Source organism: Argopecten irradians, chromosome 3 (assembly GCF_041381155.1).
Source record: "Argopecten irradians isolate NY chromosome 3, Ai_NY, whole genome shotgun sequence".
Taxonomy (NCBI): domain Eukaryota; kingdom Metazoa; phylum Mollusca; class Bivalvia; order Pectinida; family Pectinidae; genus Argopecten; species Argopecten irradians.
In genome coordinates this window covers 17,052,419-17,070,135 of record NC_091136.1, presented here as the reverse complement: position 1 = coordinate 17,070,135, position 17,717 = coordinate 17,052,419, and the positions used below count along the sequence as shown (strand labels likewise).

The following is a 17,717-nucleotide window of genomic DNA, read 5'->3' as shown; positions in this document are numbered from 1 at the left end:
CGTCCTTGATTGACACTAACATCTTTTTGTCAATAAAAAATATTTGGAAATTGTCATAATGGGGCTTTTATCGTCTTAATGACGACACTTTGTATAGATATGTAGGGTGATTTTGAAAGAAAAATTATCGCTCTTTCCAACAAGTATAGCCGCTAAAGGTAGGCGGGTTAGAAATTGGAGTCCAAGGCTTTCCACCCTTCTCGTATGTAGTACAATGTAAAATATGATTTTTATCGGGGTTTTTTATCTAGACCTCTAAAACGTCTAAAAATGGTCTTAGGGCACTCTGATGGGTCCATCGTTATATCATCTGTTAACTAATTCTCAGATCCCGGTGGCTGAAACATATAATGTACATATATAATGTGCATTGTTAAGCAGTAGCCAATTCATCAAGTCACTTCTTAATTGTATTCTATTTTTTATGCTTGGTAATTTCAGCTTCACTTATAAATCCTTGATTTTAAGCTACCATATGACCGATATGAAAGATAATATTATAAGACTCTTTCATATGTGGATATGAAGGATAGGGATATTCTACCCGAGGGTCACAAAATGTAGTAAAACCCGAGGCTTGCCGAGGGTTTTGCAACATTTTGTGACCCCGAGGGTAGAATATCCCTATCCTTCATATCCACTTATGAAAGAGTATTTTTCTTTCATACCTCGACGTTTTATTGCAATTTCACAACTAAAATATCCCGCCATTTTGAAATAAATTCGATGAAATCCACAACTGGAAGTCGCTTTCCCATACAAGAAAAATTACGCGATACTTTCAACACGAATTCCGTTGTTTGCATCTTTTAGAGTAAAACCAGTCATATTTGTGAAAAAAATGTTAAAACTTTACCGAGGAAATAGAGATTTTGTTGACGCCACGAGGCTTTATTGCATGGGTAGCCATGCAATACAGCCTCAGGCGACACGAGTGTATTGCCCTGGACCAGCCAGTATTACACGTGTAGGTATGAAAGAAAATCCTATACAATGTATCTATTTGTTTGACTGATGGCATTTGAATGCGAGATGTCTAATAATGGCAGAGTTACTTCCCTTGACACACTAGTTTCACTAGCCAATTAAATTATAAGGGGAATTGATCTACATGTAGTGTACATCTACATGAATATCTCCAGGTTGAGATGGTCGTGTATTATTTCTTTGTAAAAAAAGAAAGTGGAAGTTATGGGTGTGGTGTAATATTTGTATATAAGACAATCTATTGTGTACACGGATACACAGGGATCTGATGATTAGTAACAGTTTATACATGTATCAATATGAACCCATTAGAGTGTCTATACCGTTTTTAGACGTTTTAGGGATCTATTTTTCCCATTTTTGATCTAGACCCCAACATGTAAATCGTCTAAAATGTATTAAGCACTCTGGTGGGCCCAGATTGATATAAACTCTACCTTTTTCTCAGATCCTTGTGCACAGGTACGGTCAATGTATACCACTATTATTGATTACAACTTGTCATATATTTTTTTTCTAAAATAAATATTTCAAATAATTATATCACTTCAATAGGTTATTGGTATAGCATTCCCATGTTCAGAAAAAAACACATTTAGTTTGACAATTATCGTTTGTTAAAAATATTGTTGATTCTAAAGCATAAAGAAAATCTTATGTGTTTGTATGTATATTTTTTTTACAAAAGAAAGTTTTCTGAAAATATCAACTTTATTTTACATATGTTATTTTTAAACGCATGAACCCGGTGGTTTCTTGTGCGTACACAGCACTCGTGGCGTAGGGCAAGGCTGCATTTTATCGCCTTTTTTATATAGTTTTTTGTTTGTTTAGTATCCTTTGCAAAAAAGTATGTATTGATCCAAAAAATAAGTTTCGTTATTTCATAAAGTTCTCAGCGGTAACTGTCGACAAAAACAATCTGAGCAGACTACCATTGGTATTTATAATCGAATATCGATGGCTATGTTTTACTCTATTTTTACGGACGTAATGTTTGATTGTCAATTTTCACGCTATTTTACTGTATCACTGAGTTAAAGAAAAGGTCAAAAATTCATCCAAAAGCAATCGATGTAAAAGCTACTATTAGCGACATATTTGTGATACATTGTTTTATCCTATTGTCAAAATGATAGACAACCTTTGTTTCATATTGTATCAGTTTACCGAAACAAAGGGAAGAAACTCTGAAAGATAATGGTAATCAAAGCCGGTGTAACGTTGAAAATGGACCTCCATCCTCAAGTTTACTTCAATCGGAATATGTACATAATCTATTCTCTCGTGAAATAATTAGTTTTGTTCCATTTTCAATATTTAAATTGTGTGACGAAAGTCTTATTTTTGTTAAACATCTTTTACATTCCGTGTCATTAGGCTTTGTTAAATAAAACTGTAAACAAAAATTGTCTACTAAGTATTTATAAAGTATACCTCGACATGGGCGAGTCATTGGGAAAGCGTTGTCGAGATCTAGTTTGTAGGTTTCGTAATGATAAACGAGTTCTTATTGGTCCATTTTCAACGGGTCGGTGAGAAAAGTGCGCTTAAAGTTCAGTTTTCAACGGCATTTCAGGGTATTTTTTCAACGTTGAAAAATGACCCGAGGTCAATTTTCAACGGGGGTCCATTTCCAACGTTACACCGGAGCCATTCTCTATGTATTTTTGTGTATCCATGCAATAAATGACCTTTGCCCCATTTGGTAACCATGGATATCCTCCTTCGTATGGCCCACTGTTCAAATAGTGTTAAGATTAAAATTCTAAAGTGTACCAAGGTGCATAATCATGCAAAATTTGAATTTTGGATGTGATTTTCCTCTGAAGTTTATTCCACGGCTGGTAAAACAGGAGATAACTACTGGCTTCGTCTGTCTGTCTGTTTGGATGTTCTTTTTTTTCAAATTTCAATTTTTTTCCCGTAAGTTATCAAACTTTCAGACGATAACATGAAAACGGATTTTGTTGTAACTTCATATAATGATAACAACTGGTTTTTGGTGTCAAAAGGTCAATTACAAAAGTCACTGCATGCACTCAATAGTTTGCTTTGCCAATGGTTTCCAGACAAAAACAGTTTTGGATTTTGTTGAAACTTCATACATTGTTAGATTATATAGCAAAACTTGTTGGGAGTGAATTTGGAGTCATTCAAAATAATGTACTATGTATGGCATGAAAATATATCTTTGACAAGAGTTTCATATTTGTTAGGTCAATGTCAAGGTCATTGCTGCTTCATGAATTTATGAAAATCATTTTCAGCTCTCTGATGGCTTCATTGATTTTTCATTTTTGATTTTACAAAATCATCACTTGTACTCAAATGACTTCTTGTCTTCACTGATTTTCATCGCATAGCTTGTAGAGTTTCAGTGTTTTTTTCAGGCCAAGGTCAAGGCCAATGTAAAAGCTAATTAGGAGATCGGAATGAGATGGGAAGAACTGCTATTTTATTGCTCATTATCATTTAAAGTCATGTCACCGGCTTATTGTCATTATCTGACATCTGGTATTGAATTGTATTAGACATTTTATAAAGCGTATACTATATGCATGTCCGTAGTCTTTTGGCGGAACAAGTCTTTAATTTTAAACATATGTAACATTCTTTAAATACCAAGGGATTAGGCACAAGTTACATGTACTTCAACAGATGAAACAACAAGACGGAACAAGTACTAGTTCTCAACAACATATCAATAGGATTTAATGATGTCCATTCAGATTCAATGATATAATTCCGGTACATGGTAAGAACGTTACAGATTTGCCCGGACACGGTGGTGTCCCAATTGTCAAAACGTGATGATAAACTATTATGAAACGAAATATATACATAAAGTGTTTACGAATCAATTTGGGCAATGCATTGAGTTAAGCGTTTAAATTTGGGCAATGTATTAAGTTACGCGTTTCAATTTGGGCAATATATGTATAATATGGAACTTGAACTTAATGACTCTATATACTTTCTATTTTGTCACAATTGAAACACACTTTTATAGTTTTTTCCCTAGCCATATGTTCTTTGATATTCAACTACTAATATCAATTTCTCCAGATGTTGCGATTGATTGCAAGATATCTCCTACATTGTTCTCCTTTGCACACGTAGCCTGTAGAATGGCAAACAATGAGGCTTAGTCCAATACAACTGTCCAGTCCGATAGGAAGCGACGAACATTATATCCGGTCTACTCCAACAAGAAACAATAGTTATAATTATTCACTGTTCATCACATATGACCCTGAATCACAGTTCCTCTTTTTGCACAAACTACACGTATAACTAACACTGTTTGAAATGGACGGATTGCAAGATTTCACAAACATAAACAATGTACAAAATAATGAGCTACTAGTACACTGAAATCATAACTACTGAAAGTTACTTAATTACTAATGACTGTACAATAAATAGATTAACAAGCATGTGATAAAACCAGATCAATTGCCACTTTGATCTGACCACTTCCGATTAATAATAGTCAATCGTCAATATCTATTTCTGATTACAATTTGTCAATCCCAGACCGTTGGTCGGTAAATTCCTGTGAGACCGACTTGTTTGGATCACTTCCGATAAGAATTCGACTAAACTGTTTGCAAAGGAAAGATGTGAGAACGAAAATATCTGTCCGTATATTTCTTCCAATTATATATTTATCCGTTTTGACAACTTCCGGTAAGAACAAAGAAAGGTGTGCCCATTTCCGGTATGAAGTAATGTATCTAGGAAATGTAATTATGAAACGATTCGAATATTGCTAGCTTTTTATCGCTTACGAAGTAATTGATTTTCTTTCGATCACTTTCGATCAGAAAAGGAATGTGTGGTGAAGATACATGTATAATTATGAGTTGTTTCATTTGCAAAGGTTACTTCCGGTGGAAATGATTGTTTTTTTAATTCCGGTATGAGCGCGATGGCTGTGTGGGAAATGTATGAGTATGCATGGGACGTTCATATTTTTCGTATGTTTCCGATCCGGTGTCATCATACGCGGGTTCTTCTGGCACCGGAAGTGGTTCGGCTTCCGGCAGATCCGGTAGCGAGCGTGCTTGATTGATCCTTTCGTCAGTAGTTCGCAAATCGAATGGCCTCGATATGAACTGGGACTGTTCGTCTTCCCTTTCGACTGTTCTGCTCCTGTCGATGGTATTAAGCTGCACATATTGCTTTGCACTGAAACACCAGAGAATTGTGTCTCGTAAGAATGACAATTATTATATTATGTTATATAAATACATTTGTCTGTTGAAATTACAGATTAGGCCTACTCTATTCTTATGAAAAACGATCGTTTAAGTTTAACTTCCATTTACTTAAAAAAAAACTGTGGACGGCCGGGCAACAAATGCTTTTGATAGTCGTGTCTCTTGATATTGAAATTAAAGTAATGAATTCGTGTGAAAACGCCATTAATTTTCTCACGCAAACCTGCAATATAATACGTACGCTTTAATACAATTCAAACATATTGTAGCTTATTAATAAAATCTTGTAGTATCATAATATTGATATTTTACAATATAAGATAATTACATCATGGCTATATCGTGCAATAAAGCAATTCTAAATTGATTTAAATGAAAACTGCACACAAAAGTACAGCCGAACTATAATCCTTGCATTTTAAATTACCTCTCCCACTCACTATATACAACAGATATGTATATATAATTATTATATACTATATAGCATTGTCCTGCACGTGCAGTTATAATTAATGTTCCCATTTTCAGACGAGTCAGCTGGGACAAGGGATTAATTACAAAATTACATGTACTTTTTAACAAAACATATCACATGTGGTACACACAGTTTTCATGTTCCCATGTTCAAAACCGAAACGTTAAAACATTATGAATTGAAATTTTGTCGAAAAACCTTAATATATTGTATATGTTTTATAGTAGTAAGTGCTGTTGGCAGCAATGGCATACGAGCTAATATAAACACTGTATCCATCACTTACAAAATGTACTTCCTTTCTTTTACTCCATCAGTGCTGACAGAGTGATAGAAAGGGAAGTAACTCTGGTATCATTACTTACAAACTATCAGGCGTAGACGACATATTTTCTAATGCTTTCAAGGTTTCTGAAAAGAAAAATGGAGATCTATATTATATCTATTTTGTGTAAGCATTCTGGTTAATTCTATATATGTTTGCATCGCTTAATAAATGCCATCTGAAACAATTAAGCATACACATGTGTATATCTTATGGTTTTGCATGGGCCAGCATTGTCTCCATACCTTATTTTTCTTTTAGTCAAACTGAATTGTTTTCGCTTTCTGATCGACAAGATGCAATTCAATATACATACATGTATATTCATTGAAATTACAATGACTGTATAAAATGTCATGCTTTTCTACCTTTTCGTTGTTTGCGTCGCCGTCGCACTTTAGCAATGCCGGCAGCACAACATATGACGATAACTAATATGAAGAAAGTACCAAGGACTCCGAGGATGAGGACAGTGCGACCTTCACCAGTCTCTGTCAAATTAGAAAAAAAAAAGATATGTTTTTTAAAAATGTCTAACAGTGAGGAGCTATCAACATCACCTTGGCAAACACCTTTAGATATTTGAAATAAAACCTCATTGTTGATCGTGATTTGTTTTATCGAAAAGTGATTTAATAACAGTGCTTCTCAAATCGTTGGAGGCATAATAAGAATAGTATTATTTTAATCTGTGTCATTTACGCAGGGATAGTGGGACTTTTTTAACATCTGGTTTCATGGTGATTTAGAGTGTAACAGCAATACTGTGGTCATCAGCTCAAAGTTTATTTCAGATTTCACCAATACACCAACAATTGCGATCAGAAGAATCGGAAAACGGGGAACCCACAGATCCAACAGAATCAGAGAATAATAAAAGAAAGGAAAGGGGCAGCGACCATGCCGGGGCTCCAAGCCCGGGACCAAAATCTCAAAACGAATATTTTAGCCTTTTTGGCCGAAATTAAGCGGTGTTTCGGTACAGATGTATTAGTATGCAATGTCAAAACTTGCCTTTAACATGAATATCCAAACTTTTCTTCACCTCCGGAAACACGCCATTGTTTCCAGTACATTCGTACGTCCCGTCATCCTCTAGGTTGACGTCATGTACTTCAAGGTGACCTTTGTCTAAACCCTGATGAGCGAGAAAAACGTATTTATCGGTCTCTGCTATGATCTGTTCACCATTTCTGTACCACGTGATATTAGGAACCGGATATCCGGTTATGTGACAGAAGATATGGAGAGTACTTCCCAACAAAATGCTAGATTGTCCTTCCATGGTAATAGATGGCGCTACTGTAAAGAAATGAGACAAATTGTCATCAAAATGCACAAACACAAGACGGTTAATCTAGTTGTTTGAAAATGTTTTCTTAGACTGAACGAAGTCACTTTTGAATAAAATGTACCATTTGACTGAAGATTAAAACGTTTCAGAGCTCTTTTAAAGTGCACATACATGTGCATGTATAACAGCCTTAAGCGACAACATTTAACATAAATATTCGATTGCAAGTACATTGTAGCTATATAGAATAATGTGTGCAAGATTTGATTTACATTGTATCAATGTGATTTTTAGGGACTTTTTCAATAAAGTTAAATCAGATGTATACCTAATTTGTTCTAGGAGAAGGTCTGAATGAGGTATCCAACAATGTCAATGTTAGAGAAAGAAGCATGCTATTTTTTGTGTTGCCGAAAATCAATAAAATTTGGTAATATTTTGTTTAATATGAACATCTTAGTTGTTCTCAATTATTGCTAACCGTTGATAAGCACCAATAATTACTCCATGAAACTTTCCAGTAATGAAAAAGTTACAAAATATATATGAATCATCATGATTATTAGGCATCAAGTATATCTTTCAGCAGGAATATGGCATTTCAGACACTTACCAATTATATCTACCGGTATCGATATTTGTTTTTGATGGGCACTCCCAACCTCTAGCAGGACGTTACATTCATACCTCCCAGCATCAGAGAGTTCTGTGCAAAAAAAAGGAAGAAAAGAAAGAAAATTCAATCATTTTCTTGCCTTTCCAAATTTTACATATATCTGAGATATGCATTTATTGATGAACTCAAGCGTCATTTGAATAAAGAAAACATACGCTATCAAATTTACCAATTACATGTACTAGGGAATTCAAATGAAACATTGGTGATTTAATTGTTTAACGCAATAATTTCTATATCAATTTAATAAAATATCTTACGAATTAATTACCTGTAGACGAGCACTGTAAAATGCGGATATCCAATGCGATTTAAAATCAGAAATGGTATGCTAATCTAACTAAGGATTATGATACTTTAAAGCGACATTAGTTTTGTGAATGCACGATAAACCTACTTGATTCGGATATTGACAATTGTCTGGTCTCAGAATTGTACTGGTATCTTCCCACGAGACCCGTCACTCTGTCCAATGGCACGTGATCTTTGGTCCAAAATATGTCACTCTTGACGTCATCAATATGGCCGATGTCTGTACAGGCCAACGTTGTTGTTTCCTTTTCTTTCAAAAGCACACTTTCAATTTTATCTGTAAATCAATGGAAATCACATTCCATATACAATTCAACATACATGTAATATTGAAATCATTTCTTTGACAACTTAACCACGCGCCAGAAGAGGTATGCGACAGTACTGTACCTGCTATGGCCCGAACTCTGACCGTCTTCTTCAGTGTTGCTACTGCACAGGAAACATCATAGTTGTCGCCTCTTGTTGCTATTTTGGAAATATTAGTCCACACAGAGAAAGCATCTTGCAGGAAGTCGTATTTCACGTCCGATGAAAATTTAGACGCATTTGATTGGCCGTTTATCAACCACTCAATCTGTTTCCTTTCCGAACCTCGATATGAACACTGCATCTCGATTGGTTGCCCTGTTGTAACCCACATGATATCAACTTCCGGTTTCATATCCAGTTCCGCTAGAATTCAAAAGCAACCTCAATATTACGTCATACTTTTTGCGTAGAGTATCTGTCGACTCTTGCTACTGTACTACATGAGAAGACAAACAGATTCACGAGTAAATGTATAAATCTCTAAACACACTCGTATTTGTACACAAGGTATTGCCGTGCCTTGTAAAAGGTTCGAAAAATATGAAATATTTTTTCACCATTCGTTACGCGGCTGTTTAATTTATTGTCGTATTGTTAACAGCTGGATCATTCATGTGTGTTTTACAAGTAGGGATCATTCATGTGTGTTTTACAATTAGGTTCCCGTTTTAAAAAAAAGGTTGGAGTTACCCAAGAAAACACACCGATCAACGATGAATACCAAGCAAATGACCTGTGAAGTTTCGCCCACCGTCACCCCTTGTATGTGTAACAAACCAGAGCTAATTACACGGTAAAATTCACTGAGTTATATTATGCTGGAAGAGTTCATTTTTAAATTTCAGGGTTAAATAATCCCAGATGAGTGTATATTACCTGCAAATATATCTACACTTTGTTCAAGTTTCGAAGTCTCGTCTCTGCACGTGTATGTCCCAGAATCCGTAAATTTCATCTGGCTTTTTATCAAAGTTTCACGTGTTGTGACACCGTCATGGTTATATGATGTATCAATGACCTTCATAAAGGTCGAATCAAGGTGAAGGTCGCGCTCATTTTTCAGCCAACGAAACGAAGGAGGTTCTGGTCCATCAAACGCACAAGTGATTTGAAAACTTTGATCGGTGCGGAAGAAGTTGAGCGGCACCAGAGGATAAATCATCTTCAATGCTGAAAATAAACAAGAAATAAATTCAAAATATTAAACCAAATCTATCATATGAATTGTGATTATCGATAATACAATGTAAAACTTACACTTGGTTGCTTTGAATACGAAAGAGGTTTCATAAGAAATAATGGCTACAAGTCTAAACTCATAACATACTTTCCAAATATGAACCTTTGTTGAGGTCCAAATCAAACGTCCCTGACTCTCATATCTAATATGCATGTTGATTACAAGAACGAAGGCCATACGACGCCACCCTGTAGAACTCAATATTTGAGCTATGAAATCCATAAGCACAATATCAATCTGGTTGTGACGTCACAAATGATGGAAACATATCGGACTCCATGTGACAATGTATAAGCCAATGAGAACAATGGAAATTACGAGCATGTCTAATTTTGTAATCAATAATGTAATTTTATGTCCTCTTTTAATCAAGCCATTTATTAATACATAACATTTACAATATATTTAACTAATGGATTTTCAAAACATACTTGAAGGTACAGTACAACCGAAAGCTTCCACACGCAGAGATATCTTCTCACTCCAGGAAACAGGATTAATTCGCAAGAATCGAGCGATAACCGGAACCGGAAGTTCGTGTGTACGCTTGGTGTCGTGGTCATTGTTACCTTCAAAGAGCTGACATGGAAGAAAACATCATTTATGTATCAATACCAACATCATGTTAATTTATTTTTATACTTTTACACTTTATTTACTATTTAGGGAATGATGGAAACTCCCTTATTAAAGAAACACAGTAATCTACGGAAGAATTGTTTTCCATGTTGCATTGTTCCATTCATATAAAATGAATCTGGAAAGTACTAATAGAAAGGAAAATTCTCGGGAAAAAAATACCTTAATCAATTACATGTATGACGTTCATTTCGGATTTCAATTTAAATTGTACATGTTACTAAATGCACCAACAGATTTATAACCCATCTATATTTACTGGGATCGCACGACGATGTTTGCCGAAATCTATGTGATTTAAAGCATGAGCAATGCCTGATATATACAAACTTTAGTTTCTCCTGACTTTATTTCTCTGTATTTGTTCCAGTGCTGTCCGTCTTTGCTAAACAGGACCTTGTATTGTGTGACCCATTGTCTTTGAGAACAACAGTCCGTGGATGATCTCCCTTGAGTAGCTATCTGGGTCACTATTGCGAGTTGGGGGAATTCAAGCTAGAACGTCAGAACATAGTACCATTTATATACATGTAAAACTTCTAGACAAACTTAGTTTGGCCTTTCAAAACGTTAAAATTATCTCGAATGCAATGAATATCCATGATACATCAAACAAGAATTTTCATTGTTACGCAACTTTCTTATTAAAGTTGATTTCTCCCTAAGAAATATGCAACTTTCTTCTTAAAGTTCACTTCTCCCTAAGAAATAAAGACATCTTTCAACACCTACAGTCCTTATACACTTTTAGACATAAAAACAATATCAAAACATCTAGGTTTTTTGTTTTGTTTTTTTAAGAAAATACGTCGATTGAAAATCGAGAGACTTTTGCCTCCTCCTTGGCGAACGCCAATAAATATTTGAAATAGACACTTATTGTCTATAACCTTTGATTCCAGTTTCTCAAAACACGGCAACAGTTTAATCACTTGACTGAGGTGAACTTTTTTGCAATTTTACTAAATCGATAATGATGTATACTATTTTTTCAATCATGATATATAATAAAATACCATGTACTAGTATTGCCAAATTAGTTTTCAAGCAATCATTGTAAAAAGCATTTAACATACTTGTATCCATTGTCGTTTATCAGTTATTGATGCCTGCCACGACCCTCCTAGAATCTTTCTCCTGCCAGTCTTAGCCTCAGTTATGTCCCCTTCCTTAACTGTATCCAGTTTACCCCTAGATGGCGCGTCCGAGTAAAGCGTATCTTCGTAGTATGAGGACGCGGTTATGGATACACCAGGAAGGGATTTCACTAGCGCCACCTGGCAGGGTTCTAATGAATGAAAATGGCAAAGAAACTGATTTCTCATGTTCATCTTACTTTACACATGAGACTCCTCATTTTTTTTTATAGAAAATTAACATAGATCTACCACTAATATATTATTTTGAAAATACTAAAGTATTGGTGAGAAACACTGCAAAGGCATATGGATGACATTTTAAGAACCGTGACTAGAATATATGGAAAATATTATAATTAAGAAATAAAACAAAATAATCATCTCAGTAATTTCCGTAATATAATTGAAGACAAATAGCCCACTCAAACTCGCCCCTCTCATCTCTTCTCACTCCCTCTCACTTATCCCATTTAGAATATACCCAAAGAAACAGCTGCTAATGACGGGTGCCTCATATTTGGAAATACCTACAAAAGTAAGAACTGCTAATATACAGACAAACCATCACAGCAAGAGTATCCAGAGAAAATGTTACAAAAGTAGATGTAAGTGTAGTATTGGTACACTGTAGCAATCTAAATTTGCCTAAATTCAGGGCAAACAGGGGAGGCCGATCAGGGTTTGGTGGAGCTTTGATTACACGTTGGTACATTAGGCACCTGTGTTTGATGAAAGAGTACAGCTTCCCAGTTGAGTTTTAGTGTATGATTATATGAAAGGTAACATCGATCTTATTATATATTAAAATTTTCAATAACTCCTTATTTATTTCTGATTCACTCTTAACTTCAGCCTTTTTGATAGAATGCAGTTTTGTAATTTCTAAGCATTCAGTAATTATTTAGATTTGTTTTATCTTTGTGCAAAATCTGAATGTTTTATTTTTTTCCTTTGTTTCTCTGAAATTAAATGGTAGGTAACTCTTCGCCCAGTTGTGTACATATAATAGTATCCATATTGAGGAGACGAAGTACATTTAATCCTCTTATCGATACTTATACATAATATACATGTACATGTAAGTACTGCTCCGTGTTGATTTCAGTGTATCGCCGTCGACAGCGGCAGTTGACTATAGATGGGTACAGGTACGTAAATAGTTCCACTGTAAAACTATCGTTCAAATGGTAATTACTCTACTGAAACGCATTATAACATGCATTCATTTGTTCAATAATTTCGTTCGTTTAAGTATTCAAATCGATTAATCAATTAATCGAACAATTCACATGTCAGTATTGCAAAATATGTATCAAATATTTCAACGTCACCCAATAAACTGTAAACAAATATAACTTTTTGATTTCATATAAAGTACAGAAAAGGATCAAAATATACGGACACTTAGTGCTCTGTATATGTGATAGCGTGTCAAGATATATTACTCAGCCGGCCATATACTGTACCACTACCTAATTTTAGAGAGAAAAAGTATCACTATTAACAAACTGTACAAGATAAAACAATGAAAATACTCTCATTCGATAAACAGATGATAGTTTATCTTTAGTGCATTGCTATATATGATACAACATAAATCATGCCGTATGAATTAAATTTCACTAGGTATCTTAATGGGAAATCACTTATGCATGTCTGAAAATACAAGAGATTATTACTGTCTTTATTTATTTAAAAATCTGTTGAATTAAAAAAACCGAGATATTATAATGAAAAACAGCACATCGGCCATTAATTTGCTTGTATATTTGCTATATTTGCTTGTATACCAAATTACACCTTCGCATACAATGTACCAAGATACGATCGACCCCTAATATTTAAAGATTGACTCAGGGACTAAAGATAATGCTGAAAACGATAAACCTTATACTTTTTTATGTTATATTATTATACTAATAGTAATAATACACAAGCTCTGCTCCTATGTCAGAACATCGTAAGGAAGTTAAAACTTAATTACCTTCAGATACTTCTACAATGAGTGTCCTCATGAATGGCCCGGCCATACAGGTATATTTTCCAGAATTTCCTCTTTTAGCAAACTGCTCACTTATTTCTGCCGACACCGCTACCTTCTTGTTGGAAGATGTTGGTTTTACGACATAACCACGTGTCATGAAACCAAATGCCGGCATCCCATTCTTGTACCACTTGACCGGAAGTAAATCTTTACCCTCAAACTCACAAACAAGAGTTATTGGTTTGGTTGCCATGATGATAACTTTGTCAACATCCGGTCGAATCTGTAGTCGACCTATTAATGGAAGTTTGAACGCACGTTTAGAACAAGTCTTGCATAATTATACTTTCAAAGTGTATATTAAATAAATATGAGTAAAGAGATTTTCTCAATATCAAGATTTCCATACGGTTGACAAGGTAGAAATATGAATATGTACTTCAAATGTAGATGATTTTCGCATAAAACGGAACTGAAATGTGAAAATTACTCATGATTACATTCACATCTGTACATTTGTACCTGTACGCACATGTATCTCAGACAATTTTCATTTTAATGAATAGTAACGGTTACGCAAAAAACAGCAACTTGTTCTGTTTTGCCGCTTGAAGTTTTCTACTAACCTTTAGTGACCTTGACCTCTATCGCCTTGCTGAGTTGTCCCGCCTGACAGGAGTAGTTTCCGGTATCCGTGAACTCCGCATCTTTCTTATAATACGTCACAGTGAGATAAGAAGTCTCATAGGTCCATGTTCTCTGCTTCGTGACATGCGCACCCAGCTCGTTCTTTATTTCACTCCCATTAATTTGCCACGTGACGTCTCTAATGTGATATCCAGTGAAAATGCACGTGAGGTTCAAAGGTCGAGACTCCCGGATCCACACTTTGTCGGTCTCGGGGAAAACATTGATCTCCGCTAAAACAGAGAGATCATTAAGTTATAGAATATAGTTGTACCTTTTCATGACGAAAGCAAATGTCCTCAATCTCTGGATTTCGAGTTTGAGAACCACGTTGGACCAGTTGCCAAGTACAGACCGTAGGACGTTCATATCTATGCATGGAAAGCAAACAAATGCCAATAATCGATGAGAATCTTATAGAACTTTGCATGATGCTTTATTCTCGTCATTTCGTAACTACATATGTATGTATTTCTTTCTACAATATACGGGATGACGAGCTGGCTTCCTTTGTGTGTAAAGTAATCTCCAGAAAGACAATTCGTCCTAATTGTGTATGGATATACTAATAATACAGAATGTATTCAATAATGCTAATACAGTTTATCTGCAAATGCATCTATAAATTTACAAGGTGAAATAACAATTTAGGGTTAACTCTCACTTAACGAACGAAACAAATATTGAGACTTTAATCATTTTTTGTAAATCAATGTTAACGTCGTATACACATTTGGTCTTGTATAATCATCATCAATTATGATACGAGATACAAAAATAAAACGTTAAACGTTATCAAAAAGCGTAAAAACTTGTTCCTCTTAACACCAATAAGATGTTTTCCTTTGTGGTGAACCTCTGTGACTGGTCTTATATTCATGGAGGAATATGAGACAGCTACATACATTATATAGACAAAGATATAAGCATATGTATAAAATTCAAGTCAATGGAACTTTGCCCATTTGCTAATACTCAAGCGTGTTATCAGTTGATAATATCGGTGGAGTTATTTTTTTATGAATATCGTAAATACATGAATCTGCGTCCAATATCATGAACATTCGTTCTTTAAAGATGCTCCATCGCTGACAAATGATATTTATTCGCTATCAAAAACAGCAGCAGACAATTTAGTCTTTTTCTTCAGAAAAGTTACAAAAGTTACTTACTTTACACCATTACCATCGTTTGAGCTTCTATTTTTTTCAAGTTAAAAATATCAAAAATAATTAATTGCATCCCGAAAAAAAATCCCTGGCACTTTATGCTGTATGGAATGATGTACTGATTGCACATGCACCAAAGGTAAAATAATATAAGACTCTTTCATATGTGAATATGAAGGATAGGGATATTCCACCCGAGAGTCACAAAATGTAGTAAAACCCGAGGCTTGTCGATGGTTTTGCAACATTTTGTGATCCCGAGGGTAGAATATCCCTATCCTTCATATCCACTTATGAAAGAGTATTTTTCTTTCATACGTCGACATTTTATTGCAATTTTACAACTATAATATCCCGCCATTTTGAAATAAATTCGAAGAAATCCACGGTTGAATATCACGTAATTTTTCATGTATGAAAAATTACGTGATATTCAACAAAAAATGCGTTGTTTGCATCTTTTATAGTAAAACCAGTCCTCAGGCGGCATGAGTGCATTGCCCTAGTATTACACCTGTATATAGGTATGAAAGAAATTATCTTATATTATTTTTGCGTTAATTAGACCTATATCTACACGATTAAACACCAATTATTGTTCAAATAATGAATACCATTTATGCTCTGTCGGTGGTGAAGCATCTATATTTTTACTTTAAATTCCCCATAGGAAAGCATAACATATTTTAAGGAATGTTCATTAACTTAAGGGCTTTTGCTTATCTTCTGTAATACTTTTCGATGGTGAAATTTAAATTAAAGAATTCCTTTAAGTCAGGGAATGTTCATGAAACTGGGCCCTGGAGAATAGCGAGGCAATATATTGTCACAAAAATTACCTTGAGATCCTGCACAAGGAGCTCCAGTAAAGGCAACAATGAGGGCGAAGAAGATCTTCCAAACAGTACAGGCCATAATTATCTGTATTTGTAATCCCTAAATCGTCACATCTTGAAAATATCCGATTCCATGTGTTAAATTACCAAAAAGCTTCACAATCTCAAGAGAAAATCCCTAAGTTTACAATTAATTGGTGATAAAACAACATCCAGTGGTAGCTTACGTGCACAACTTCGATCTTTGAATTTTGGAATGCAAATTGAAGGCCAAGCAAAGCTAATAGTAAGTTGGATTTACAAAACAATATGTCTTGTTTAAGAGACAAGAAATGATAAACAATATTGACTAAACCATACCATTTCCTATGTTTGTCCTTATTAGTGTATACGAACGTAGGTTTAGTTTATTGTATTAAATTATGTGATGGACACGATGAGTGATTTTCAATGAAGTGTTAACGCGGCCAATAAATTTAGACTTGATCAGAAAAGAAGATATAGTACCGCTGCTATTGTCTTCTACACAAGTGTTGAAATATAACAACTACACACCTTTGTTTAAAGGTTTAACACAGATCAAATTTGTCTTTGAAATATTTAACGCCGACCTACGGTCAGAAACAATTATAGGACTACATGTTTAAATATTTAACCCGTCTTTTGAACGGTAACATTATGAGTTCAAAATTATTGGTCATATCAACATTGGCTAAACGGGATCATTGTTCATAATATTCTATAAGTTTCAAACGAAGAGGGGAGATTATCAATCACAGTATGCAAACTGTATCAAAGTTATCAGTCATTTGGTATTATATATGACGAATATGAAATTACATGTACGAGTGTATAATGACATTTGATATTTCCTATCTGTTATTCAAAATCATTAAAGTTTTTGTAGTTATTAGATATGTGTCTCGTAAGCCAATTAAGGGCTGGGCATTTTTACTAATGAAGACTATTGTTGTGCGAAAATGTGTGACACGCTAATGAAATATATTATTATCATTATCACTATGTACAACAACATAACACAAATTATGGTCCACATACCTGTTTCAGAGCTTGGCTGAAAAATTTTTATGTGTAATATTTAAAGGCTAGTTTTGCAACTCTTAGTAGTTTATGTTACTGTACTTATATAATTAAAAAAAAATTTAAGGCGTTGTCAGTTTTGCAGTTGGTTGAAAACCAGGGTACGTGAAACAAAATCACAGACCTACATACATGTATATAGTCATTACGTTGCTGCTCCCACACGAGAGGGTGGCACTTAGTCCAAACTTTTAGTGTATCACTTCTATTAAAGACCAGTGTCATACAATATAACTAATGTACGGAACAGATTTTACAGTTGAGTGAAGTCGGAGTATTTAGAGAAAAACGCCGACCTACATAATGTACTCTCAG

The 17,717-nt window shown here is 34.6% G+C and overlaps 1 protein-coding gene across 1 annotated transcript; it reads right to left on the bottom strand.

Annotated features, from left to right (window-relative positions):
• Positions 1–3,668: 3,668 nt before the first annotated feature.
• LOC138317691 (hemicentin-1-like) lies at positions 3,669–16,570 on the bottom strand. The gene is made up of 14 exons (XM_069259531.1): positions 16,305–16,570; positions 14,236–14,529; positions 13,610–13,903; positions 11,563–11,774; positions 10,817–10,981; positions 10,279–10,426; positions 9,484–9,777; positions 8,686–8,970; positions 8,381–8,572; positions 7,921–8,013; positions 7,028–7,315; positions 6,382–6,504; positions 6,054–6,099; positions 3,669–5,181 (listed from the first exon to the last, which is right to left on the bottom strand). Exons 1-14 carry the CDS (start codon positions 16,378–16,380, stop codon positions 4,902–4,904), a joined length of 2,790 nt encoding a protein of 929 aa, XP_069115632.1. The 5' UTR covers positions 16,381–16,570; the 3' UTR covers positions 3,669–4,901.
• Between the last annotated feature and the right edge of the window lie 1,147 nt (positions 16,571–17,717).